The sequence below is a fragment of the Mycteria americana genome, chromosome 1, assembly GCF_035582795.1.
Source record: "Mycteria americana isolate JAX WOST 10 ecotype Jacksonville Zoo and Gardens chromosome 1, USCA_MyAme_1.0, whole genome shotgun sequence".
Lineage (NCBI taxonomy): Eukaryota > Metazoa > Chordata > Aves > Ciconiiformes > Ciconiidae > Mycteria > Mycteria americana.
The window spans coordinates 64,833,449-64,860,536 of record NC_134365.1 but is presented as its reverse complement, the minus strand read 5'-3'; the positions used below and the strand labels follow the sequence as shown (position 1 = coordinate 64,860,536).

Genomic DNA, 27,088 nt, shown 5'->3' with positions numbered 1-27,088 from the left:
TTGTTAAAATCACCATCTTCTGCAGGGAGAAAAACATTTATGGAGAGCCTCTTTCCTGACCTGGACCTTTAGAGCTGAGTGTGTAATGCTGATATTTTTAGGGCGGGGGGGATGGGAACTTCACAGAGGAACCTGCATATCGTCAGGGCATTGTACCGGGAAGGTCACCTGTCTCCTAGTGCTGGTCATCTACTGGGGGAGGACTCATCCCTCACCCTGCAGGAAACCTTTGTATTCTTTAACACCACGTGAAAACCTATAAGACTTGTCCCTGCAGGAAAGACTTTATGGACTTGAACTGAGCGGGCTCTGCTTAGGTTTCTGTGGACCTGTGTTGGTGAGGAGCAGAAATGAGGTGAATGTGGACAGCTGAGTGGGTGAAATGCAAGCTGCACCAAAATCACTGGAGTCAAATTAATAGGTTCAGTAGAGCTAGGATTTTGCCTCGCGTTGGACTGGAAACTAGATGTTTATAAGCATTTAAGATGAAAGGGGATGATGTTTATTGAATCATTCAGGGGACAGGAGCTTCTGCAAAGGGTTTGACTCCAGAAGACTCCTACTTTGATATTTTGTTCTGGGTCCTGTAAAATGCGCCCTTGTGAAATGCATTCAGTGCTGGCTGCTTTGTAGTAATGAGTTTTTCCTGTGCACAATAAACAGTATCGGGGCTCAGTCCAGGACAACATTCAAACATCTTGGGTGGAGTATGCCCTTGTGGTTACCCTGGAATACAAAACTTGGATGCATGTTCCCCGGGTTGGAAGCTTCTGTAAGAATAGCTCTGCTTCGGTCGTGAGCTAAGGGCTTGATGGAGGAAATAGTACATGGGTGCTCTGCTTTTGCTCCGTTATCAAACAGTTTGATGTATGTGAAAGAAAGTAAACAATGGAAATTAAAGTCCTCTAGAGTACATATTGCCTTTAGCACATCCCTTGGAAGAGAGTAGTGAACAATATATGCCTGTTTGGTAACTCCAGTTTCTAGGTTTTCTGTCATGAGAAACCCAAATGCTTCAGCAAAGAAATAAAACAAATCTCCCAAGTAAATGCTTTCAGTATTTCTCAGGTTTGGGTTCTTTTGTGTTTTGTGGTTTTTTTTTTTTTAATTTAGTTATGAAACAACTTTAAGCTTTTCAAAAAATTGTACCCTGATCTCTCTGAAAGTGGAATGAATTTGGGAAGAAAATATTTTCTTTTTCTTTTACAGTAGTGAGAATTTACAGCTGCCAAGGCAGCCTTACTGGTGGATTCATGGCCTGCCTAATAGCTTTCACTGAACTGTTGAAGTTTGTTAGGCACTACAGAATCACTGAGGACAAAAGACCGTGGAAATGTGTTAGGGATAGAATAATTGTATCTCTTGTTTTAGCAGCCATTTTTTTACTGCTTGCTTGCTGGTCAGTTGGAGAGTTTTAAGAGATGAAAGGCAAAAAATATCTCTTGGGGAAGAAAAGGTACCTAGTAATAGTGTTTTGAAAGGGAGTGGAGTTTGCAATTTTTTGTTGATTTTTGTTTTGTTTTGTTTCCCACAGAGAAATTGAGAGTGAATTCTCTCTTTTACAGTAATTAACGACAGGTTAATTTTACAGGTTAATTTTACAGTAATTAACGATAGGATAACCCAGGTTGGAAGGGATTTCAGGAGGTCTCTACTCCAGTCTCCTGCTGAAAGCTGAAAGCTTCAGGTTTGAGCTCAGACAAGGTTGCTCAGGGCTTTGACCAGTTGGGTCTCAAAAACCTCCAGTGATGGAGACTGCAGGGCTGTTCCAGTGCAGTATTATCCTCATGGTGAAAAAACCTTTTCTTTATATAAGGTCTCTTCCTTGTTTGCAGTTTTTCCCATTGTCCCTCATCCAACCAAGAGAGAAGCATCCAAGGCAGTGGCTTCAGATCACACGCTGTGCTACACCAATGGTCTTGTTTTACGAGAAGTAAAATGTTCAAAAAGTCATGACAGAATATGGAAACCTGAGTCTTGTTTCTGAAAGGGATTGAGCTGTGTGGGTGGCAGTCCAGATCTGACTTGGACACGCTAGGTGCAGAACATCACTGGGTCGGTCAGTCTGTCTGCCAAGCTGCCAAGACATGAGGAAGCTCTTTAGACCATGTCTGTTTTAATCAGTTCTTCTGGAAGTGCCTTTGTCAGGACTGTGACCTGTTATCTCGGACATCGCCCACATGAGCACGTTCTGCTGGCTCTGTGGAGCTGGATCTGGCACCTGGTAAGTGCAAGGTATGTAGGCGCATGAAGATGCAGATAGATTTTTCTCAGTTTGCCCAGCAATACCTAGACAACATCTCCTGTTGCAACCAGTGAAAAAAGAATGAGTGCTTACAATTCTTTGAAAATGTTAGCCGCTTTTACAATGTTTGTTTAAAAAAAATCTGATCGTCAATTGGTTTTGAAAATGGGTCTTAAACTTCAAAGTCATGTAGTGACTTCTGAAAATTTTACTTTTCTTGATTTTATTTATTTGTCTATTTATTTATTTATTTCCCCAGGGCTTTTCTGCCACCAAGGTGGCAGCAGAATGTGCCACCAAGTCATTGTAGTGTCTTGCCAGCATTTTTACCTGACAGTACCAGAAGATCAGATCTTCTTTTTTCCTGCCTGTTACATACTTTTCTTTTACAGTCGGAAGCACCACCAAAGCCTGTGGGGGAGAATGTATGGCTGGTTATAAGCAGTAGACTTGCTCCTTATGCTCTAGCCTCGTCTGGTGGGTCGGGGAGCCAAAGAGCAAAGGGTCCTTCCCCAAGCTGTTGGGTTGCTAAATGCTTGGTTACTGAGAGGGCGTGGGCAGACGAGCAACACGGTGATGTGAGCTAATTTTCTGTTTGTGTTGCTTTCTTGTCCGGGAATGCCAGTGTCAGTGCAGGGGGAAACCCTTGTGTTTCCCTGGGCCATTGCCCTACTGACACGCTCCTCTGCCGAACCCGTTCAGTGCTCAGGATCACCTCCCAGTGCCTGGGAGGCAGGGAGTATCGAACCACATGTGAGAGTGAAAGGGCGGAGGAGGAAGAGCTATTTTCACTAGGATTTGGGGGTTTTGGTTAGGGGTTTTTTTCCCACTTTTATTGGCCGTGAGTGCAATGACCGCTTAACCACACGGACCAGGCTTGCTCCCTCCCCCATGCTTCCTCTCCCTGGCAGAGCACAGGCTCTCAGATTTCCTCCCAGCGTGGGCGGATGGCGGCTCTCAGCTACATTCCTATTAGGACAAAAGAAAAGGAAAAACTGCTCTCCACGCGGGCAGATGGCCGACTGTTTCCTGGCAGCTCCGCTCCAGTGTCCTTTTTCCTATTGTCCTGACAAACACACGCACACATGCACGCACACACCCGCGGAGAGCAGCTTTCCTCCTGGAAAAATAAATAAATGCAAGTCCTCTTTGCAGAGGTTTTTCTTCTTTGGAGCTGTGCAGGTTTCCTCCTTGTGATGGGTAAATCTTTGGCAGCTCATGTGCTGCCTGGCCCAGCTCTCTGCTGAGGAAGGGTGAACAAGGGGGTGGTGTGCTGCGCCGTGGTTGAAAGATTTTGATAAGAAATAAGATCTGCAATAATCAGATTCTGCATTTGTAATGGCCAAGATATGTGGGAGAGTGAGGGTGGGAAGAAAGAGGAGGTTGAGCAAGGCAGGGGGAAGCGGGGTCTCCGGAACCAAAAAGCAATCTATGGGTGACTTTTTGCTTGAGCTCAGAAGGTCATGCTTAATAGAGACAGACTGTAGCAGCAGGTCATGGACTTGGTGCTGGTACAGGAAGGTCTCCTGGAGCATGCACCTACCAGGGCTCCGCAGATGGTGCCCCAAGGTTGTGGTGATGGACACTTCAGGAAGCTGCGTGCTAAATCCTCATCAGGAGGGGCAAGAATCAGCATCCTGCAGGGTGAAGGCCACCGAAGGAGAGATTTGCTGAGGCTCCGTTTGTCTTCCCTGATGATAACTTATTTTGGAAGAAGTTGAGGTTCTTCGTTTTAATGCTCTCATTTCCTTTCTGAATGTGAGACAATTTGTCTTCCTGCCAGGAAACTCTTTGCAGAGCTGCTCCTCAAAGGGACCTTTTTGGGTCCCGTTTATGCTAGTATAGCAGAGGTTATCTCACTACATCGAAAATTAATTCCAGTGTGGTTCATGAGCTGAACACTATATTTTAGTGGCAGGTTGTTTCCTATGCTGTCAAATGTTTGTGTTTCTTAAAAGCATAATAATAACCCTGAATTCTTTCCAATTCTTTTTACACTAGAAGTGATTTCTGTTGTAGTAGGACTGGTATATTTGTAACACAGCATTCCTGTCAAAGGAGGGAAAGTATCTACACCAATTGGCTACACTGGTAGAAATGCGTATTTGCCAATGTAGTTTCGTCTTTGCTGGGGACTGAAGCCAGTTCCACTGCATCTGCTAGGAATCCTGCCTGTTCGTGTGGCTGGTAAATGGTTCTGCTGGCAAATGTCTGCTTGTGTAAATCTGGTCCATATTTCTTTTGTTTTATTCCATACTGACTACAGTCGTCTTGTGTGTGGGTAATTTCAAAGCCAAAGAAAACAGGTATGAAACGCTGGCTCCACTGATGTCATCAGCAAGCTCGTGTTCGTTTCAGTAACACAGGATTCACCACTAATGTCTTCTTCAGCCTTAAAGTACCTGAACTTTCATTTATTAGGCTGCAACGCATAAGTAAATATTATCCCACTTTGAAAGGGGCTGAGCAACCCCACTGTGTGCACATATGTGCTAATGCAAGATCTGAAACACAAGGAGATGCTCTAGTATTGCCAAGAACCGTCACAGAAGAGCTGTCCTCTACTCCTGCCTTGACTTCCCAGGGTCTTGGTTTCTCCATCTGGAATTAGATATTTTTTTAATCTTTCGTTCATGACTTCCTTGTAGAAAGCTTAGCCTGAAACATGTCATTCCACTAAACAGTGTAATTAGACTTCATTTTAGCAGCCAGATTGGGAAATACTGACTCTTTCTCTTCCTTCCCATGTGAATTTTTTCCTAGTATTTGTTAACCTACCTTCAGGAGTGAAGGCTCATCATGTCTCTAAGCACTAATACAAACCATACTTGCCGCCACAAAGAATAACAGTATTTACCTTCTATACATACAGGACTTAATCTGTGCTTGTGAGCAGTGAATTAGGAAAAGAGCGTTGCTGGTTTGTTTGACATGGTCATGTAACATCCCACTGCTAACCCTGGAAATGCTGTGTTTCCAGCTGAGGGTGTGGTTGCCTGAAGGAAACTGGAGGGATGTCGAATACCCTTTGAGTTGTTGAGCTTTTTGTCTGTTTGTTATATGTTTAGAGGGAGGAACAAAGGGAAAATAAAACAATGGGAAATGTGGGACAAGCTTAATAATAGTGGGTGCAGCGAGCCCCACCTTTAACAGAAGACAATTCACATTGTGAGACCCTGTTTTCGATTTCTGCCTTCAGGTCAATTTTTTTTGTTTCAGTCTGCAGTTTTCCATGCTGAGCATTACCTCTGGCTGAATTACTTTTGAAAGCCTTCAGCCAAATGTTTCAGCTGTTTCAAAGAGTGAAGCTAGGGGAGAAAAATGTGCTGTTTCCACTGTGTTAGAAAGTACATCAGGCTTTTCTTTTGCTGAGACTAATTTTATGCTTTGAAACAGAAGTATTATATGCTGTTTGGATCAGGAATTTGTCCTTTGCCACTCCTGTGTCATCTTTACCTTAACTTTTCCAAGGCTCTGTGGGAAGAAAATTTCAGTTGTCACATGGTCAGCAGAGGTTTTTCCTTTTAGTAGCTAAAATCTTCAGTAGTTACCTCGTTCCCAAATGTGCTGTCCTTCCAGCTCCCTGTGCCAGGCAGGTGATGCTGGGTGCTATCCCTGTGGACCGTCACCTACAACCTTCAGCAAATGGGTGGTGGAGGGAAGAAATGGATAGGAGGTGAGCGTAGTTTCTCAAGGGTTCAGCTGCTTTACTACAGAACAGGGATGGCCTAAGGATGCAATTGTGACCCACCAATATTGCCCACAGCAGGTCCTGCTGGTTTCCCTCTTCTCATTGTTGACGGTTAGCTTCTTTCCAAGCAGAGCCTTGTTGCCAACCCAGTCCTAACACTGGTCCTATAATAAAGCCCCAACCTGGGAGTCATATGTGAATGGATACATGCCATCTGCAGGTCAGAGCCAAAGGCTGGCCTCCTAACCAGTGGTACCGAACACATTTCTGGGATTTAGTAGGACCTCCTTGTAAATCTCTGCCCAGGAACAGTGGACTAGACTACCAGGAGTTTGTTTCTTCTGTGCCATCGATTATCCCGCTGGCACCGTAGCAGAAAAGAGGTGGAAACGGCTTGATTTACTAGTATCCAGAAGAGGCAAAGCCTGGGCTAGGAAGGAAGGAAAAGATCCTTGGTCCTAGTCAAGGTCAATTATTTGGACATAAAGATGCAGTCATTCTGCTTCTAAAGAAATAATTGTTACACTGTGCATGTGGGGGTGTGCAGTGAGTGAGAGGTGTGGGATCCACTCAGGCTATTGGTAGTGGAAATGCATGTGTGGAGTCCAGTCTCTTCAACATGTAGGTGCAGATCGTCCATGTAGGGCAAGCCTTGTCTCAGATAAGGACCGTGGACATGCAGAAGCTGTATCCAGGAGTTTGGGATGTTCGGTAGTCAGGGGAGAGCTGTAGTGGACCTAAAACCTGGAGAAATGTGCAAGTTCCTCAAGTTCTGCCCTGTAAGGGTGGGCAGAAAGGAGGTGCTCAAGCCAGCCTGGTGTCAGGTGGCTTTGTTTGGGTGAGACTAGGCCTGGGGGCAAGTAAAAAAAAAACAAAACAAACTGAAAGCTGTAGGGAAGCAGCTTTTAAGGTAGTAGATTGAGTGCTGGAGGCTTCCTGAGGCTGGAAGTGTGGAGGGGAGGCTGTTTCTGCTGGAGCAGGGAGGTAGGACAGGGGTGAGCAAGGAAAACTGAGGCAGGGCTGAGGGCCGAGTAGATTTGGGAGACTGGGCAGGGAGGGGGAAGTAAGGGGAGGAAGAGTCTGCAGCTAGGAGCCATCGTACAAAGTCCTTAGGATGGAAGGAAGGTATTTGGACGAGCTATGGGTAGAGAAGGACTGGCTAAGCAATGATTTAAGGAGACAAATCTGGAAAGAGAGGGATACAGGAAAGTGGTGATAGGGAGGATGGGGAGAGGCAGAGAGGGCTGGGCTGGGACAGCTGATAGTGTGAGATTAGGAGTGGGTGAGGAAACTGGGACTTGAAGAGGGACCTCATAGAGTTAAACCTGGGCTGTCTGGGTGAGAGGAGATCTGGGAAGCAGGGACTGGTATTGAGTTGGTGAGGAAGACTATATGTAACCAGGTTCTAGTGTCAGGAGGTGAGAGGACAGAGGACAAACTTAAAAATAATGGTGTGCCCCTGATAACCTGCTTCCTTCCAAAGCCTGGAATGGAGCTTGTGATTCCTGAAGGTCCCTGTGCCCCTCCAAGTGTGTGCAAAACCGCTGGCAGAGCATCTGTCCCATCGTCTTCCAGGAGCTGCTGCTGTTACCAGCTGTTCCACTAACTCAGGTGCCAGAGGTCCCTGTGGTGGAGCCAAAGCATCCAGCCGACCTGGTAACTCCATGCCGTCCTGCACCTTGGGACTCCAGTGAGTATTTTTTCCAGTTTGCCTTTAAATCAAACCAACCAACCCAAAGCTGAAACTTCGTTTGTGTTTTCCGAATGCAGTTTCTGTATCTGTGAAGTGGAGCACTCAGTAACTGAGATGTGCCACATTTACGGTCGTCCATGCCATTTCAGTTGTATCTTCCATGCGTGTGCACTGCAGCGGTCAGGCTTGGCTGGGTGGTCACAGGCATCTGTTCAGCCCTTCTGCGGTCTCCTTCAGTGCAACAGAAGGGGCCTGCTCTGGAGGCGAGTCGGGGTAATGTAGCGAGTGAAATGGGTGCCTGCAGGTGTTCCTTGCTTAGTTTGGCAGGTAATGAAGGAGAAATGGCTAGGAACCTCCTCACCTGCCCTTCCCAGAGCTCACCACCATGTCGGACAAACCCTGAAAGCGGAGTTTTTACTAGCTGTAGCCAGCTGTGTGTTCCCTGGCCTGGGTACCAGATGTGGGGCCGTGGGGCTGGCCTCACAGCTGCTTGTGAAGGTGGTGGGGTTTGCAGTTGGAACAGTCTGAAGAATCAGGTCTTGCTTGTCCCTGTAGTAAGAGCAAATTGTAGTTTTGCCTGTAGTCTCTGCAACCCAGTTTGCTATTTATATGGTTAAATGGTGAGCAACAAACGTCCTTGAAGGGAAGCAGTGAGGAGAAAGCAAAATATTCAGTGAATCTGTCCCAGCAATATGATTTCTATTCCTTCCCTTCAATGTGCTTCAATGCTCATCAGGTTTTCCATGACAGGTGATTGATGTCACTATCCGAGCAGAAAACTTTTTGGTTTTCGCCCTTTTTATTTCTTTGCTGGTTTAGTGAGTTGAACTAGCTAGCTTGCTAGCCCTTGCTAGCTCAGAAAGGGCTTGAGAAGCATTGGAGCTGATACAAAGGAAGCAGGAGCAAGAACAGAGGAAAAAGTAGGCGCACCCTTAGTCAATGGCAGTTATTAGATCTGATCAGGCATGTCCTTTACCAAGGACAGGGATGATACCACATTGCTGGCAGCCAAAGGAGGAGCAGGGGCCCAGGGAGAGGGAGAAGCAGGGCAGTCCCTTTAACCATAGTAATCCTTTAAATCAGGTTAGTGACATATAAGTGGGCAGTTTGTTCTGTGGGCTCAGAGAGGGAGAAGGTCAGTAGAACGAATTATACCATAAAATTAAAGACATACCATAACACACAACACAGCTTTTCTGCACGCAGGCTGAACACCGACACTGCGAGTTTCTGCATTCCTTGCATTGCAGCATTGTTCTTCTGACATGGGGTGCATGCACAAAGGGAGAGGTTGTGGTATGTCGATTCCACTTGGGTTTTTTGAAAATACAGTTTGTTTTGACACATGGGATTGTCCTGACTCCCTTGTAAGCCCTGTGGCGTAAGATATGATAGATCAAAGGGAAAAGTTAGGACAGAGTGGGGCAAGGGGGGTAGGAGGCTATGTGGGATCTGGCTCTAAAAGATATGGTAGGAGCATATTGCTTCCCAGTTATTGCCCTTTCATGGATATGTTTACGTAAGTTTATCCTGCTTTTTTTTTCTTTAATAAATGATTTGGGCCTGGCAATCTACAATTAGGATCCCATTATGAGTGTGATGAATGGAACAATCCTGCTGTTAGCGTCTTCAGTCTCCATGGCCCGCAGGAGACTTGCATGGCCAGGACAATCAGTGCCTGCAAAGAGGTGACAGCTCACCTTGCCCCAAACTAACTGTGCCCGGCACAGGGTGGCAGAGTAGCTGAGGTGGGAAGGCACCTCTGGACATGGCCACGTCCAACCTCCTGCTCAGAGCAGCGGTCATGTAGAGCAGCCTGCTCAGGACATCGTCCAGTTGGGCTTTGAGTATCTCCAAGGATGTAGACTCCACAACCTCTCTGGGCAACCTGTGCCGGTGCTCAGTCAACCTATTGGTAAAAAAGTTTTTTCTTGTGCATAAACTGAATAATCCTTTCATGGGATGCTACTGAAGCCCTGCTGGTCCAGAGGTAGCCCGTCCTCTCAGAGGTACGCTCATGTGCGGGGCTGACTGGGAGAGGAAAGAAGTCCTCTGAGGAGAAACTGTTGCTGCTGGCAGCTGGGGAGGGCTCCTGGCACGTGTCGTGGAGCTTTGGGTCAAACACCCTGAGCTCAAGTTTCAGAAAACCCTTGTATCTGCCTGCAAACACCTTTCTCCCTACCAGAAACAGCAGGAGGGCAATTAGCTGATGTCCCGAGTTGCTGTGCCCTGGTACATGAGACCAGAGCACCTGGCTGTGTGACCAGCATGAACACATGTGGGCCTGGGGTCTCCTGCTGGAGGAGGCCACCCAAGTGACTGCTGCTGCCCAAAGGCGCCAGGCCACGTTGGGGAGGCCGGCCTGGGGAAGTGCTTTCCAGCAGCATGTCCCTGTGCTGCAGCAGGGAGTTCCTGCCTCCTGCTCCTGGGAGCCCTTACAGCGGAGGGAAAGAGGCAGCAGCCCAGGGCTGCAGAGGGGTTAGGAGCCATGGCAGGAGAGCACGACCTGGGGGTCGGGCCTTCGTGTGCGAGGCTACCAGGTCAGGGCAGACTGGCCTTGCCTTGCCGCTGGGTTGGCGTTGGGCACCCCCACTGCAAGCGTCTTGTTTTGCCAAGGGAGCCTGCTTTTGGGTCCCGTTGCCCTTCTGGGCTTTAGCTGCATCCCCGCTTGGCTGGTGTCCTCCCTGCTCTGTGGGGGCTCGCCCCCTGAGTTCGCACTGCTGCTGGGGACCTCGGGAAGGCAGCGTGCTCGTACCCGGGCCCAGGGACGCTGCCTGGTGCTGGGACTGTGCACAGGGGCCCACGCAGTGGCCTCTGTGTGTGTGTTCGTGCACAAGCACGCGTCCTCATGCCTGCTTCTTCCCCCAAAGGGAAATGGACTCCAAACAGAGCAAGGGCTGGGGGAGGGAGCCTTTAAGTCTTTAACTGTTGGCTTCCCCTTACTCACGATTTTCCTGTTAGTGTTTTGTCTTCTTGGCATCCTTCCTGTTCTTTATATATGTATGCTATATATTGTTGTCTCGTTGTTGCTGTCTGTATGTTGCATCCTTTGTTCTGTAAAGCACAGGAGCGGAGAGGTGTTACTTGCAGGCTTTGTCTGGCTGCTTGGGGTTACTTGTGAAAGTAACTGGAGAGACTGTTTCTGTGAGCATCAAGGAGAAGAACGCGTGTGTGGGCTTTAAACGCAGCGTGTCTTTTTTCTTCTTGGAGGAGAGTTTGACCAGCTGCGGGTCACTCCTGGTGCTGTGAAGCCTTATTGTTTATATGTACCAGCGGTGTGGCTAGTATCCCAGTTATGGACTTGGATCCAATTTTTGTGCGAGGTGCAGAGTAAACAGAGCAAAGAAAATCTTGAGACATGGTCTCCAGCACGCAGCAATGGTAATACCCATCCCCAAACCACAAGACCCTTTGAGGTATGCTTGGTTTATTCCCCACAAAGGAAATAGCAAAGAAGGGAGGCCTGGGAGGCTTGCTGCCATCACTGCCTGACCTTATCGGAGGCAAGACTCCACATGTGCGACCTGTGTGCTGGCTGCGTACGTTTCTGATGATGTAGACTGCAGGACATTTGGTGCTCCTCTGGCTTTTGTCATTGTCTGGTGGCTGCACCAAGTGCAGCAGGCAGAGCCGGTTTCTTCCTCTCCCTGAAGTTTAGCTCGTATTTCTCTGGAAGACTTCTCTGTCCTTTGGGGGTGGGAGCGTGCCTACTGTCAGCGCCTCTTTTTTATTCACCGGTTGCTTTGGAAACATCGCGTAGTATCTAGTGCCCTGAACCAGATGTGCGTACTCCAAAAGCGTTTTGATCGGAAGTGGGGAAGAGGGCATTGGAGAAGGGGGGGTGGGAGGAAGACTTAAATTAGAAGAAAGCCAAACAGCTATTGCTGGAGACAGATGATTACAGCTCATTTCAAGGCTGTTTCCTGCATGCCAGTGATAGATCAGTAAACAAACGCCTCTTTGCGAACACAAAGCAGGCAGGAACTCTGTTTGGAAGAGAGAGGTCGGGGTAGGTCTTGCTTAGCTTGGTAGCAGGAAGCCCCTATCACATGGCCCTGGGAATTGTGAGGCCGGGTGCATGTGGGAGATATGCCGAGAGGCTTCTGCTGGGAGACTTCACATCCTTCCCAGGGTCCGGCCAACAGGTTTGAGAGCTCCCTCCCCTCCCTCTTTCCTTCTGCCTCCTCCCCTGTCCTTCCTTTCCTAGTTTAATTTTAAAACGATATCAGATGACTGCTTTGTTCCCCCAAACAATGGCAGGGATTACTGAATAAATTGCAGTGTCGAGGCTCTCCAAATGGGGCTCGGTGTCTGCTCTCCCCTTTTATGGCCTTGCTGCTCCAGGATGTACGTGCCAGGAGTGGTGGCTCTGGGCTCGGGTTGCCACAGGGCTGTGCCTCCCATTGCCAGTAGAAAGTTCTTGTGTGGTTTTTAAAGGAAGCAGCAATCGGTCAAGAAGTACCAGCTTGATGTATGTATGTCCTTCTCGGGTTGCCTGCTAACTGAACTCAGCCCTGCTTGTTTCTTCTAGGCAGTTTGTAGGGCCCTGGTCACATTGCACATGAAGCAGGAAAGCAGAGCATTTTGGATAATGCTTTTGAGCCTCTGGCAGGTCTCCCTTCCCCATCCCTACATGCACTCTCTCATGCTCTCTCTCCCCACTTCCCTCCCTGTTTCCCTCCTGTCCACACAGTCTGATCACCTCCCTTGTACCAGATCGGGTGTATGTTGGTCCCCTTCCGTGAGCTGCTTTGTCTAAGACTCTCAGTGAGCTGTAGCAGGTCACAGAGGTGCTCCAAAGAGAGCCCGAGCCAGCACACAATCAGGGTAGTGTGTGGTCGATCATAGCAGAGATGTGGGGAGCCAGGAGGAACAGGAGCTCCCCTTGCCCTTTGCAGTGAACTGTCATGTTAATTCTGGGTGCCTTGTGGAGCCAAACCTTGGCAGAGAAGATCTGCCTTTTGTTTTCCTACTGGAGGCAATTTTCCATCACTGCCATCCCAGCTTGCTCTTGTCAGGTGTTGGTAATGCCTGTGGGTCAGGCCTGCAAGTTGTTTCTGGTGACCTTATCAGCAGAAGAGATGACCCCATCACCTTTGATGTTCATTTGGGCTTGGGATTGGCCCCAAACAGATTATCTGACTGTTGGAGTAATTGGGAGGTACCTTATTATTTTCTGCTATTTTATTCCAGAGGTGACTCTGTTTTTCCCCTCATGTCCTCCAGTGCGTTTAGATAAATATTTACTCTTTTGGGCAGGATCAGCTAACGTGCTACAATAATCCCCTAGGTGATGCTGAGGACACACTGTATACCCTGCTGCTCAAGGGTGAAGGCACAGCAATCTGTGTATCTCCTAGGAATGACTTTACTCCCCTGAGCAGCGTGTGTTGTCAGGGGGTGTGTCGGCGTCGGCAGGTACCTGGTTGTTGTCACGTTGCAGTATCTGATGTGTTGCTGCTTTGGAAGCTCCTGGCCTGCTGACTTTAATCTGCCTAGTGTGAGTGTGTTGCTTTGGTTACTCCTGCCACACGTGGTGGCTGGGGGGGACAGATGTCCCTCTGGCCTTGGCTCCAAGTCATGCCGATCCGCTGATCGCAGTGGTGCTCCTTTCACAGGAGATTCTTTTGCAGCACTCGGCAACTGCTTTGTGCCTCACTTCTGCTCACCAAGGGCGATAGGGTCTGTCCCATCCACTACAGATGAAGAAACGAGTGTACCTCTTATTCTGTATTATCTTCTTTTTGGCCTCTCCCACAGGAGGTACGTCAGGTACATGACTGTGCTGAGCACCAGCACACATTTGTTCATACCCAGACGTTCATTTTCAAGGCAGTGTTTGTTAGGGGACTATTGGAAAAGGCTGAGAGATGGAGTTTCCTGATGGGGAAATTGTGTGATCTTATCGAGACAGAGGAGCTCATCCCAAGCAAACGTTCGGTGTTGCAGTGGAGCCACAGGAGTTGTGTGTATGCCAGCTCCCGTTGTTGTTACGTTTCTTACTGCTAAAGGCAGTGCCGAGGAGCTCTGGCCACTGACCCTGCTGTGCGAGGCACTAAATGAGTGATGAGTGAAGGGACCGTCCCTGCTCTAGGGATGTAGTAAGCCAAGTGCAGAGCAGCCTCTGCTGCAGCTTTGCAGGAATCTGCTTTGGCTGCCTGGGTGAGTCATTCTTTGGCCAGGGATGCGAGGGATCATTAGTTTTTCATTATTCTCAATCCATAACAGTTAACTGATGGATGAATAGATTTTGTTCCTCGGGCTGGTAAATTTTCTTGACAGTGTTGCAACTCTGTTCTCTGTCTAAAAGTGAAGTGGGTGTTTGTTCCAGTTACTAGCGAGGAAGAGAAGCCAAGGGGGTTTATTGTCTGGGGAAAGAGAGTCTGCTAAATGGTTAGCAATGAGCTGCCCCAAGTGTGTACACATTGAGCTGACCCAGAGTTCACTCCTCGCCTCAGGAACATTGCCAGTGTGGGATAAAGGGAGGGAGAGAAAACTGCGAACAAACAAGACTGATTTCTTTTTTTTTTTTTTCCCCTTTTTTCCTCTCTCTGCCCAAAATACTTGAACAGTGGAAACAAGAGATCCTTTTGTTCTTTACTGTTTCTGGTGTGGTGGTTTTTATTTCTTTAATGAGAAGAACCTACTAAATTTCCCAAGGTAATCGGTCTTGTTGCCAAATGCTAAGCATGGCAGGGCAGTATCTGGCAGACCAGCCAGTGGACAGTTTTGAGAGGCTTCAGATTTTCCAAGTATTGCCTACGAGATGGTGAGCCCCTTGTCATTCTTTTATTCTTTATTTAATGGGAATAATAATAAGAGTAATTCTTTTATTTTTTATTTAATGAGTAAGAATATTGTGGGGCAATAAAAAGAGGGCGGAGTGTGTTGCATTGACCAGGTAGCAGCAGTACTCGAAAGAGAGGGACAGTCGCTCCATGAATGCTAGAAATCAGGAGGCAAACAGAATCACTCATTTTTGTGACTGATTTATCTTACCCCACGAGGAGTTGTCCTCTGAAATCAGATCAGTAAGCAGCCTAACATGGCCCACAAGAGAGAAGGAAACCAGTGGCTGCAGTGCAGTGTCTCTTCAGCCTAAAATGTTTTCTGTCCCAAGCTGGGGACGTTGTGACAGTGTTGCATGCACAGGGATCACTTTGGCCATGTGGCCTTTAACACAGGTTGTTTTAAAATCGTTTTCGTTTTAGTCTTCTGCAAAGAAAAAAAATCTAAATCCGCTGAGACTTTGGCAACAATAAAAGCCTTCATAAAACGTGCTCCATATTCAAGTCATGGTAAAGCAGTGGATGCTGAGTGAAAGATAATTTTTGCCCTCAAAATCCATTGACTCTTCCCTGGGCTTCTGAGGGATAATGCTATCAGCCCTCTTCCCATTTCGCAGAGGAGGAAACCAAGGCTATCCTCAGAGAGCTGTCATGTCTTGCTTCTGCTCTTCTCCTGGATTTCAAGGAGAAACATGCGTGTGTCTGTGTGTGTGTGTACAGAAGGAAGAGAGAAGGATGCTGAGCACAGAGCAATGTGTCTTCCTTGTGTCTGTCTGCAGGTGACCTGCTGCCCTGCTGTGTGCTGACATGATGACAGCTAGCAAGGCGGCCGATGTGAGCAGCAAGTCTGAAAGCAGTGTCTGCAAGTCTGTTGAGAGGTGAGAGCTTTCTACGTTTCAGTGCCAGGGTGCTTTGCTTGTGTTTATTATCCCCAACAGAAAGAAAACCAAAGGAAGCAAACATTCTCTGTGCTCTGCACTGTCCCTCTCTCCTCACATGTTAAAACACACTCCTGTAGGTCTCAGGTGGTTTTATTGCCATTTCAGGACTGTGACACTGTGCATTTTAGCATCCAGTCAGACTGATGATGTTCTAGACTCACAGTGCTAGAAGAGGTCTGACCCAAGGCAAGACTGTTTGTACTGATGATATCCCTGTCAGTGTTTGCCCCTCCTGCACTTGAAATCTTCAACACTGGAGACTCCGCAGACTCCTCAGGCAAACCCTACTGTCCACACCTAGTGCAGGTTTTTCCCAGTTGCACTGCGATGCCCTGCTCCTTGGGAAAGGTCATGGTGTTCACAGTGCCAGCTCTTAACCAAAGCTTGATGTTGTCACTGAGACAGCCAGGAGTTAAATATCTGTGAGGCTAGGGAAGAACAGTATCTGGCTCGGGTCCCATTTCTGCTCAGAAACCCGTCCCAGACTCAATTTGCACTACAACTGGGTCTGCAATGGCTGCCAGCGTTGCTTAACTCCAGGACAAAGCTCAAGGCCTGCTAGCACACAGGGTATCCACATGGATGCTCTTACAAGAGCACTAAGTTCTGGAAGAGGGACACTTGATACATTTAAGTTAATGGAGCAATTTCCTGAGTTGAATCTCAGTGTTGGGATCGTGGTTAAATGGAACTAATGATACGGGTTTGCATCCTAGTAACTACCTTGTGTTGTCCTGGTGCTCTTTCCCAAGCCCAGGAAAACCCCAAAGACATGGCTAAGTGCTTTGGTTCAGAAACATTTTGTGTTGGAATAACTGTTCAGCTGGAACTTTACTATATTGATAAAATATCACAATATTGATACTGTGATATCACACACTTGGAAATCCCTAGACTAAATATATTAGGGATTTTTGGTGCAGTTTGGACTCAAACAGTGAAGACGTTCAATCCTTTGCTCTAAGAATGTTGAATCTGGTGTCTGGGTGCTATGTCTCGTGCTCTAGGCCAAAGCAGTGTGTCTGGGTGCATGGGAGCCCAAGCCCATGTGTGGCCTGGGATGGCAGGGCCATAGAAATGTAATAATAAAAGTGCGGTCTTTGTGCATTAATATGCATTTGGGGAACATTTGGATGAACCGAGAGAGATCCTCTGAGCAGGCGCTAGAGGAATGCCTGCTGCATCATATGATTTCTCCTCTGCTCAACAGCAGCAATTTTGCTATTGTTTGCAAATGGTCCATTTTGCATTTATTTGCAGTGGACCTGCTTAATGCCCTGACAATGTCCAAAACTCTACTGCACTTCTGAACACACACATAAAAATGCTGGTAAACCTCTCATGGGTATCAGCATGTCTGATGCACGAAAATTACCTCTCTCACCTGCCACCTACTTCTGCTAGAAGTAAGAAAGACTTCATTTCAAACTCTGTCTTAATTGTAACAAAAGGGGAGAGCATTGTGTTCTGGCTAGGAGGACCCTTCCCTGAGCGTCCTCCCCCATAAGCCCACCTCTCGAGTGCTTGGTTTGAGCATCCTCTGCTGTTGTTAGCTTTATGAGTAGAGCTTGTGGAGCTGATGGACTAAACCAAGGATTAGCAATGGCGGTGATGTTTCTTCTCTTTTTGTCTTTGGTGTGTAGGATCAAGCTTGCAGATAAAAACAATACAGCAGCTGTGAAGGAATTAGAAAGACCTTTGTGTGGATTTTTGAGTGAGAGATGTTCTGAAGGTGCCTCTGTCACCCTGGGCTTAACACCTGAAGCTGAACCAGTTTCTTCTGTGGTGAAGAGCCCACTGGGAGCCTTGGAGAACTTGATGCTGGATCCAAGGCTAGACTGCTTTCAGCAGAACATGCTTAGTCCCAAAATGATCATCAGTGACCCATCCGTGGATCTGAACATTAAAGAAAACAGTAAAATCATCAGGAGACAGATAGGAGGCACTCAGAATATACGGTCACCTGGAAAAATTGGCTTGAGGAATAAGTCCTTCAGCATCAAGGACAAAATTTCAGAATGGGAAGGGAAAAAGGAAACACAGTCTGCTCCTCGCAGAGAGGAGGAGCAGGGAGTTAAAGAGGAGCACAAGATGCCCTATGTAACTGAGAAGACAAGTGGGGAAGCACTGGTGACTCGGAAAGTGGAGACCAAGAAACTTATGAACTGGGAACTGGAGTGCAAAGGGGCAGGCAAAGAGAATGAGCGGAAAGCAGGAACTCCAAAAGGCACAGGGCAGGCAGCAGAGCGAAAGGCGGAAACACAGAAGGATGAGGAAGTGGAGTCCAGCCCTGGAAAATGCAAGGAGGTGAAAGGTGGGAAGTGGGAGGTCCAGAAGGAGAATCTTTCAGTGCTTAGTCAGGTCAAGAAGCTAGAGCAGGCTTTGAAAGATGGCTCAGCAGAGCTGCAGCCGCAGTTGCCTGGTACTTACTACTCCCCACAGTGCTTGCAAGAGAAGGCAACACAAGGACACACTGCTCCTGAGGGCCATGAGAGCATATGTGGGGCTGAGCTCAACAAAAGGCTTCTTGGCTTAGACTCTGAAATCAGTGAGCCAATTTTTGGGACTCTAGAAGAGGTAAGAACTTCTCATGCGAAATCCAAGGACTGCACAGTGGAGAATGTGTACACAGAGCCAGGGGTGCCAGAGAAGAAACCCTTCATCAACCCGCTGCCAAAGCCCCGGCGGACTTTCAAACACGAGGGGGAAGAGGACTGGGTGCCAGCAGCTAGGAATAAAAGAAACTTACCCCCCCTGCCATCCATTCCTCCCCCTCCTCTACCCTCCTCTCCTCCCCCATCAGCTGTCAGCAGGAGGCTCTGGAGTGGGAAGCACAAGAACAATGCTGACCACAGGTACTGGGCTGTGTTTCACAAAGGCTTTGCTCTTGATGGTGGAGTCCCACCTTCCCATATCTCTCTGGGAGAGATGGATCTTCCCTGGTTACTCATAATCCCCAGGGAGCCTTGCTGGCCATAACCAGCACTTAGTCATCTCCTGAGAATGTATGAGTGGCCAGCACAACTTCACAGGATGACTGTGAAGGGATAAGTCACGGCAGATTTGGGCTTTAAGGTCACTGTATTATGTGGCTTAAGCTTCAAGCCCAAGATTGAGGGTTTTGGGGTTTTGTTTTGGTTTTCTAGCAGAAAATCTATTTAATTACAAAATGACTACAGCTGGTCTGGAACAGGGTCTGGAATGATAATCTCTAGACTCTACCACAGCATTTTCACTCTTCATAGTAAGCCTGTTCCTCTTAACTGAATCTGATATGTATATATTCTTCTGGAGTGCTTTCTTGCCTTTTCTCCCCTGCCACATGATTGTCACACATTTTTGGGGTGGGGAGCGTAAAATGCACAGCTGTTTCTAATTCCCTCTGCATAAACTGTCACCTAAAAATTCATGGCTTGGGTGCAGGAAGGAAATTGAAACTTTCCAGGTTTGTTAGTGGAGGACACTTAATTGTTTTTACCCTTTCTACCATCCTGCATGCAAGTATTGCTTTCCTGTATTGCTCAGAGAGAACCGATTTTGCGGCTCCCCTATTCCTGTGGGGTGGGGTCTGTGCTGAAAATGGGACCTCTTATGGCCTAAGGTTCTGTGCAGTGTTGCAGGATGTGCCACTTAACACTTGCATTTTCACAGTGTGCTACTGCCATGACAATCCAGATTATCTACGGCATCCCCGAAATGCCTTTATTTGTGTGGCTGATAAAAATAACCGATCTCAGTGTTACTTTTTCATGCTTTATATGGGATGAGGCTGTGAAACGTTCTCTTCTCAGTAATTCATTTTGCCAACTGTGTGGCATATTGGAGAAGTGAATTAGCTGTGATTTCGTTATAAATGCTGGTTAACTGTATCACTCTCCTATTTGCTCCTTCTCCCCTCCCATCAATGGTGCAGGAAGTCTTATGAGTTTGAAGACTTGCTGCAGTCATCGTCCGAGAACGGCCGGGTGGACTGGTACGCGCAGACCAAGCTGGCCCTCACACGCACTTTATCTGAGGAGAACGTCTATGAAGACATCCTGGGTAGGAGCTTTGGACAGGACATACTGGGTAGGAGCTTTGGACAGGGGAGGGATTTGACTGCTAACGCTGAGTAACTGAGAAGACTTGTGGTCAACAGGCTCTCACCGGAGGTGCTGAATAAAGTATGTTTATTGTCCAAATGCAAACCAAGACACATTTTACATGGATTATTGGCAAGTAGTAAGAAAAATGGATGGAATATTTCAAAATTCATCAGCTTCAAAGATGAACCTGAGGCATGTGGGAACCAGCTTTTATTTTTTGCTGGCATCTCTCCTCTGTCTTCCTTTTGTCCTGTGGATTAAATCTCACAGCTCTGGTCTGTCCATTGTGGTAAGCTTGTCAATGTCACAGGTGCCATTGAAATTAAGAAACTAGCTCCCACAATCTTTGAAATTGAGTTTTGTTTCATTCTCTCACTTGGATGGCAGATCAATGCCATTTTGAAGATTATTTCCTGTAACACTCTCAATTTATGTAGTGTGTTTTAACATTGTGAGTTAGATGGCCTTTTATGGAACATAGAATAGAAGTATCCCTCTTGAAAAAGCCTTAAGTTTTAGCAGCTGTAGGCTGGTGCTGTCTAAAGCTCTTGGCTGAGTTTAGCAGAATAGGAAGAGGATAGCTACATCGGCTCTCGCCATACAGCTGTAATCCAACAAAGGTGGTCTGTGTTGTTTGGTGTGGGAGGAGCTGCGCCTTCTCAGGAGCAGGCAGGGCATTATTATTTTGATAGGAATAAAATCTGATCATACTTGATGAGAAAGATCTCTCAAAGGAATCGTGTTCCTTTGGGACTGATAGCAAATGAGGTGATGCCAGTCCATCCTTTTTGACGTTTTTGAAGCTGTCGGCCTTGTTTGTGGAGCTAGAGGCCCCATGTTTGCCTTTTTTTTTCTTTTTACTTGGGGGGGGGTGGGTGGGTGGGGTGGGGGCAGAAGAACAGGGAGTGCCTGAGCAGCTGCTGGTTTTTTTTGTGTTGGGGCGTAATGGGAGGTCTCAGAAACCACTGAGTAAGGGTCACCTCATCAGCTGGAATAACATGGATAGCATTACAGAGTGGCTGCATAGGCAAATCCGTCCATTCAAACACAAGCATACCCCTGTGTCCCAAGCTTGCAGAGAACTCAAATACCAGGCTGAAATTCCTCTCCCCACCAGCTTTTAGTTGCAAAGATCAAAAGAAAACAAAGTTATGGGTAATTGTTAGCTAATGGGGTATGTTTGGTTTTTTTGTTTTCTTGCTGCATGTTTAGGCTTTGCCTGGAGTCAGTGATCTTTAATTGGTTCCTGCAGTCCTGGTGGTGTTATGATGGAAGCTTGAGAAAAGGGGTGGACAGGGATAACTCAAAAAAAGCTAGTTTTGTTTTTCACAAGACCACAGGCGGGTATAGTCCATGAAACATAAACAACATGTGAAAACCTCACCAATGGAGGGGGAACCAAGACTTCAGCTGCAGGACACTAGTGCTGACCCACAGATAATCATGTGTGTTCATCAGGGCATGCAAGCACACACATACACCCCATATTCACATGTGTGACTTAGGGAGGGTTCAGCTGTTGGTGGGAGAACCGTTCCCTTTCCCAGCAAGATTCCCTTCATGCACCATCTTTTTACCCATTTGCCATTGCTTACCTGAAATACTGGAAATTGTACTGGGCAGATGGATGACAAGGTTTACTTGTCAAAAAGAGGGAAACGGTGTTCGTTCTTCTAGACTGAGGCTAATTGGACATGCTGCCAAGCACGCTGAGGATGGGGCAGGCAACAGAACCCAAGCTTGTTCTTTTTTCTCCAATCTGTCCAGTTATGTGACAGGTGAAGTATATTTTCAGTACTGAAGTGTGCCATTGGAATTAGAGAGTGGAGCCACTTTAAGGGACAGCAGCATGTTTGCTGAAAAAATGTTCTCGCAGACTTGCTTTGCTGGTGTCACACATGCTTACCTTCTCCTCCTTGGTGAATTCAGAGCACCACTATAGTGCTGGGTATCACCAAGCCACTGTAGAAGACAGTGTTGGAAAAGACTTGAGTTTCCGTCCTTGTCTGAAGACTTCAGCTGCACTCCTGCCCCAGCAGGGCAGGCAGGTGGGAGCATGCCAGTTAAACAGATCCTACAGCCATTATCAGTCCCTGCTCCAGAGGCCTGCACCATCACTGACCTCCAGTCTTTGCTCTCAGCCAAGCATTACATGACAATAAGAGAAAGGCAGTTGCTTTGAGTCCCAGCTGTCCACTGGGATGGCATGAAATGATGGCAATGAAGAGAGAAATCTCATAACAAATTGCCTGCCCATGCAGGTGCTTGGGCTAAGCCTTTGTCATTGGTTTCTTCGATGCTCGGATGGAGATGTCACAACCTGCTTTTTCAGAGTTGTTTGTTCTTTTTGAACACACTTATGTTTGCATTTCTCAGCACTGCTGAAGGGTGGGATGTAAGAAGCTCATTATATGTAATTTTGGATGTTTAAAACTTGGATTAGTTGAGTGCCTCATCTCCAGAATCAGTGGAAAGAAAGGGATACCTCTGTGTGGTCATTCAAGCCTTGTATTTTTGAGGGGATCCTAGGTAAGAATGAGCTGAATGTTACTTCAGAGGTGTCCCTCTCCTGCCTCCAGGGAGAGAGCATCCTGACTTTGGATGGCCTGGGTTAGGTGAGGTGAATCCTTCCCTCTTTCTAAAGTGAGGCATGTGAGATTGAGGCATCCATGATTGGTAGATGTGTTTGCAAACCTGTGTTGTGTGAGAGACATCCACATTCAGAGAGTGGATTAAATCTTTCTGCAGAGTCAGCCCAAGAGGAGTGCATTGCTTCAGCCCCAATTAAATGATGACCAGAGGTCCCCCTAAATGTGGAGTTTAAACAGAGGAGAGAGGACCCTTATGCTGGTCTTCAGCTCGCAGTTTCATTTGGACAATTCTAAGCAGAAGACTGGAAAGAAGGAAATGTAATTATGGACTGATGTGGATGAGAACGTCACAGCTCCTCTGAAGACAGGGAAATGAACTTGAGGACTTGCTGGGTCTTTTTCATCTGTCGTATCTGTGATGCATTCCTATAGCTGCATACATCAGTGTCAGGGTTTGGATGCTGTCCAGCAAGCAGCTGGACTTCTAGGGCTATGGAGAGAATGAAGCAATTGCAGGAATGCTTGAGAACAGGTCTTTATGACTGATGTGGGAGGTGGGAGAAGGCCAGCAGATCCCCAAACAGATTTTTATGGCAAACCTCAAGGATTTTCTGCACTTACAGTCTCTTGCTTGTGGCTTTTTGCTGCAGATCCACCATCGAAGGAAAACCCTTATGAAGACATTGAGACCAACAGCCGCTGTTTGGGGAAGAAATGTGTCCTGACCTTCCCAGCATCCCCCACCTCTTCTGTACCTGGGACTCCCACTAAGGTACTTTGATTCAAGTGGCCACCTCTCCTGCTCCAGAAGGTTTTTGGGTGAAATCCAGGTTCTGTGTGGAAAAAGTGGAGTTTTGCCAATGACTTTCATCATGTCAGGGTTTTTTCCTTTTTGGCTTTTACCACAGAGTATGGTGTGATAAGAGAGGGTTTATTGCCCTGTGGCAAGGTGAAAAAACAGCATTCCCTTATACAAATGTTTTGTTGGCTTTCATTTTTTTTCACTCCAGGGTTACCTTCCCCTGGTAGGGGGGAAAACCTTTTGCTAATATAGTGCAGGAAAGGTCTTCCTCCCCTCAAAGCTGGCATTTAAGTGCTTGGGTAATCAAGCCCTGCAGTGGTCTTGGCTCAGTGTCAGTGGGCAGTACACAGTCTGCCTGTGTTGATGCCAAGATGCCTCTGCAGCCCCCTCCCTTAGGATGCCTCTTTTGCTCTCTCCTTGATGAGACTGGGTGCTGGTAACTAATGCAATGCCAGTCCCCTGGTTAGGGGGCCAATACTAAAAGGATGTCCTCACCAGCAGCAGAGCTCACAGCCTGGTGCTGTTTTTCTCCTTGGCAGTGAAACCAAAAGAAGAGGTAAAACATTGGTCTGCACCTCTTGCTCAGAGCTCAGGGCTTACCAAGGCCAGCCCTGCTCTCAGCCTCCCGAGCTGTAGTTCCTGTTGTCTGTTTAGATAGTTCAAGCCTGGAACAGCAGGGGCAATGTGACAGCAGAAGTCATCCTGGCAACAACTGGGTTCAGAGTGGATAGCAGGGATCTAAACACGGTTTTCCTGACCAAAGGGTTTTCCCATGCTCTCCAAGTTGCAGCTATTATTAGAGCTGTTACCCAACGTTTTCAGAAGTCTGACGTGCAGCGTTTCTTGATGTGTTGCTCTTTTCCAACCAGCTTAATCAGCAACTGAGGTTTCTTTGGATAATTTAACACTTAAAAGTGAAGATTGTTCTCTGGTTCTCAATCCATTCTCCTTGTTGCCAGTTAGGTCTAGAGCAGCAAGGGTCTATATATGAGTGTTGGGATGAAGTTGATTTCCCTCAGAGAGCTTTGCAATCACCTGTGCACCCTGATTTCCCACCTGTGCTATCAAAAGGGGGCTGCGGTGTTACACAAGAATGCCTTTTACCATAGATACGGTTCCCAGCAGGAGACACTTAGTGAAGAGCTGAATAGGATTCATTATGTTACACTACAGTGCTTTGACATCTAAAAGCCATGATCTGCCTCAGTTGGAAAAGAAGTGCTGCAGCTCTCTTGGCAACTAATGGGTTTGCAGCTGCAGTGGGAATCATGCTGAAGAGTCTGCCCAGGCTAGAGACAGATGGGCAATGGGTCTGCACAGTTTCAGTAGTAGCTTATATCACTAGTGCAGGATGAGATTCTTCAGAGTGAAGGCTCTTCCCAGACTCATTTTAATGTGTGACTTCTCTGTGGGTGGTAAGCGTTTTTGTGAGTTGAGCATCTTCTGCCAAACCATCCAGAGGCACCTGAGCTAACCTGAATGAATGAATTGGTCTGGCCAATAACTCTGCTGAGTGTCTGTTGATGGAGACAGACCATTATGCTGCCTCAGCTACGGTGCTGCTGTGACTTGTTCAGAATTAGCTTGGATACCTCTCCCCCACACTGCTTAGCCTCACATAGATCCATCCTCTGGGAGTGCAGATACAGTGCCCACAAAAGGTGCAACTTAACCTTGTCATAACTGCTGGGACATTCTGTAGGAGATGACAAAAAGAGTTCTTAGTGAGCATCTTTCTGGTGAGAAGTGGTTTGTCTTTTGTGGTGGGTTGACCCTGGCTGGATGCCAGGTGCCCACCAAAGCCACTCTATCACTCCCCCTCCTCAGCTGGACAGGGGAGAGAAAATATAACTTAAGGCTCATGGGTCGAGATAAGAACAGGGAGAGATCATTCACCAATTACTGTACAGGCAAAACCAGACTTGACTTGAGGAAATTAGTTTAATTTATTACCAATCAAATCAGAGTAGGATAATGAGGAATAAAAAGTAAATTTTAAAAAACACCTTCCCCCCACGCCTCCTTTCTTCCCAGGCTTAACTTTACTCCTGAATTCTCTACCTCCTCCCCTCCCGCAGTGCAAGAGGATGGGGAATGGGGGTTGCGGTCAGTTCATCACACGTTGTTTCTGCTGCTCCTTCCTCCCCAGAGGGAGGACTCCTCACACTCTTCCCCTGCTCCAGCATGGGGTTCCTCCCACGGAGACAGTCCTCCACAAACTTCTCCAACATGAGTCTTTCCCACGGGCTATGGTTCACGAACTGCTCCAGCGTGGGTCCTTTTCCATGGGGTGCAGTCGTTCTGGAACAGACTGCTTCAGCGTGGGTCCTTTCCACGGGGTCCCAAGTCCTGCCAGCAAACCTGCTCCAGTGTGGGCTCCTCTCTCCATGGGGTCACAGGTCCTGCCAGGAGCCTGTTCCGGCACGGGCTTGTCATGGGGTCGCAGCCTCCTTCAGGCATCCACCTGCTCTGGCGCGGGATCCTCTGCGGGCTGCAGGTGGATATCTGCTCCACTGTTAACCTCCACGGCCTGCAGCGGGACAGCCTGCCTTACCATGGTCTTCACCACGGGCTGCATGGGAATCTCTGCTCTGGCCCCTGGATCACCTCCTCCCCCTCCGTCTTCACTGACCGTGGTGTCTGCAGAGTCGTTCCTCTCACAAATTCTCACTCCTCTCTCCAGCTACAATTGCCATTGTGCAGCAATTTTTCCTCCTTCTTAAATATGTTATCACAGAGGCTCTACCACCATTGCTGATGGGCTCAGCCTTGGCCAGCTGAGGGTCCATCTTGGAGCTGGCTGGCATTGGCTCTATGGTACATAGGGGAAGCTTCTAGCAGCTTCTCACAGAAGCCACCTCTGTAACCCCCCATGCTACCAAAGCCTTGCCATGCAAACCCAATACACCTTTCTTTATCTGGAGCTGAGCTTTCTGCTTCTCTGATGCTGTTTTTGGTCAGGTACTTTAGGAACTTTACGCTGGTACTTAAATATCTACTGTTGTGCTCCCACTGAACTTGCTAATGGGCTTTGGGGGAAACTAGTCTCCATAATTGTCTATCATGGCATTTCTTGTACCCTCCTCTGAAATATTTAATTCTGGCTACTGTCAAAGACAACTATTCCGGCAGTGCGCTTTGTGTGGTCTCACTGCTTCTCTGTTCCTCCTAGCTAGCTGCTCCTTATCCCAAATGTTTGTGGTTGGCTGGTTGGTTAGTCTTGTCCTGTTTACAGTTCCAGCCTCTGGATTACACAAGTCCTGGGAGGTTTTTTTTCACACTGGAGCAAGGCTTCTTGGCCAACCCCTGAGATTGCATTCTGGTCTGGAATGAATATGGGATGGTTAAATTGCTGGTCAAGATAGTCCTGGTCTAGCCTGGCAGCTGGGCAAGTTCCTTGTGTGTGCAGAAATCTGGGAGTGTTTTCAGAATTTGGGCTATTTTGCCAGCTGAGTGCTGTGGCTGCCCCACTGGATTTACTGCCGTGACAGTGTTAGCAATGAAGCAAAGGTACATAAGGTGCTGTGTTCATTCATTCCTTCTCCTCCATTTCCAGTTGCTTTCCAAGCCCATTTTTTTCCGGCAAAACTCAGAGCGGCGGAGTTTCAAACTGCCAGATATACGGAAACTGAGCCGTGATGGGACTGGGTCACCATCCAAAATCAGCCCTCCCTCAACCCCCAGCAGTCCAGATGACACCTTCTTCTCCTTGGGAGATCCTCAGAATGGCAAGAGGAGAAGGAAGATTCCCAAGGTAAACCTAGGGCTTTCTCTCTTTTGCTTGGCTTCTTCCAGGCAGGAATGTGAGTATGAGATGATGTTTTCTTTAGTTTCCAATGTGGCATCCCTGCAGTATAGCTGTTGTCCTGGCAGTTGACCTAACTTGTGTTTAACTCCCTTTCTGCCTGAAGGAGAAGGCTCACAAACATCTCTGCAAGTTTTGGAGAAGTTATTTTTCCATCTGAGATATCGTGATTGTCAGGAGAGATAAAATAAGAAGAAAAAAAGGCATTTTAATTTTTGGATAAAAGTTGAAGTTTGTTAGAGGGGAAAAAAGCAATTAATATTTTTGCAAAAAACATACCCCATCATATTTCCTTCTTTGCTTGATGGATAGGGCAGTCAGATTTGTCTGTGTCTTGTGTTGATGTTCCCTCCTGGCAATCTGTTGTTCTTTGCTAGGTCTGATTCATGCATTGGCTGTTTCTAATTCAAGGTGGGGTGTGATTGTCGGTGAACAATGAAAATATTG

At 47.3% G+C, this 27,088-nt stretch overlaps 1 protein-coding gene across 2 annotated transcripts in view; it reads left to right on the top strand.

Annotated features, from left to right (window-relative positions):
* DENND2A (DENN domain containing 2A) overlaps positions 1 to 27,088 on the top strand; it is a 63,082-nt gene that overhangs the window by 10,351 nt on the left and 25,643 nt on the right. Inside the window, exons 2-6 of one of the 2 annotated variants that reach the window (XM_075503323.1) lie at positions 15,197 to 15,295; positions 17,002 to 18,213; positions 19,272 to 19,426; positions 22,685 to 22,806; positions 26,393 to 26,590. In XM_075503323.1, coding sequence (XP_075359438.1) covers positions 15,225 to 15,295; positions 17,002 to 18,213; positions 19,272 to 19,426; positions 22,685 to 22,806; positions 26,393 to 26,590 — 1,758 coding nt within the window. In that variant the 5' untranslated portion in view covers positions 15,197 to 15,224. The remainder of the gene's footprint in view (positions 1 to 15,196; positions 15,296 to 17,001; positions 18,214 to 19,271; positions 19,427 to 22,684; positions 22,807 to 26,392; positions 26,591 to 27,088) is intronic. The other variant, XM_075503331.1, reaches the window with a different exon arrangement.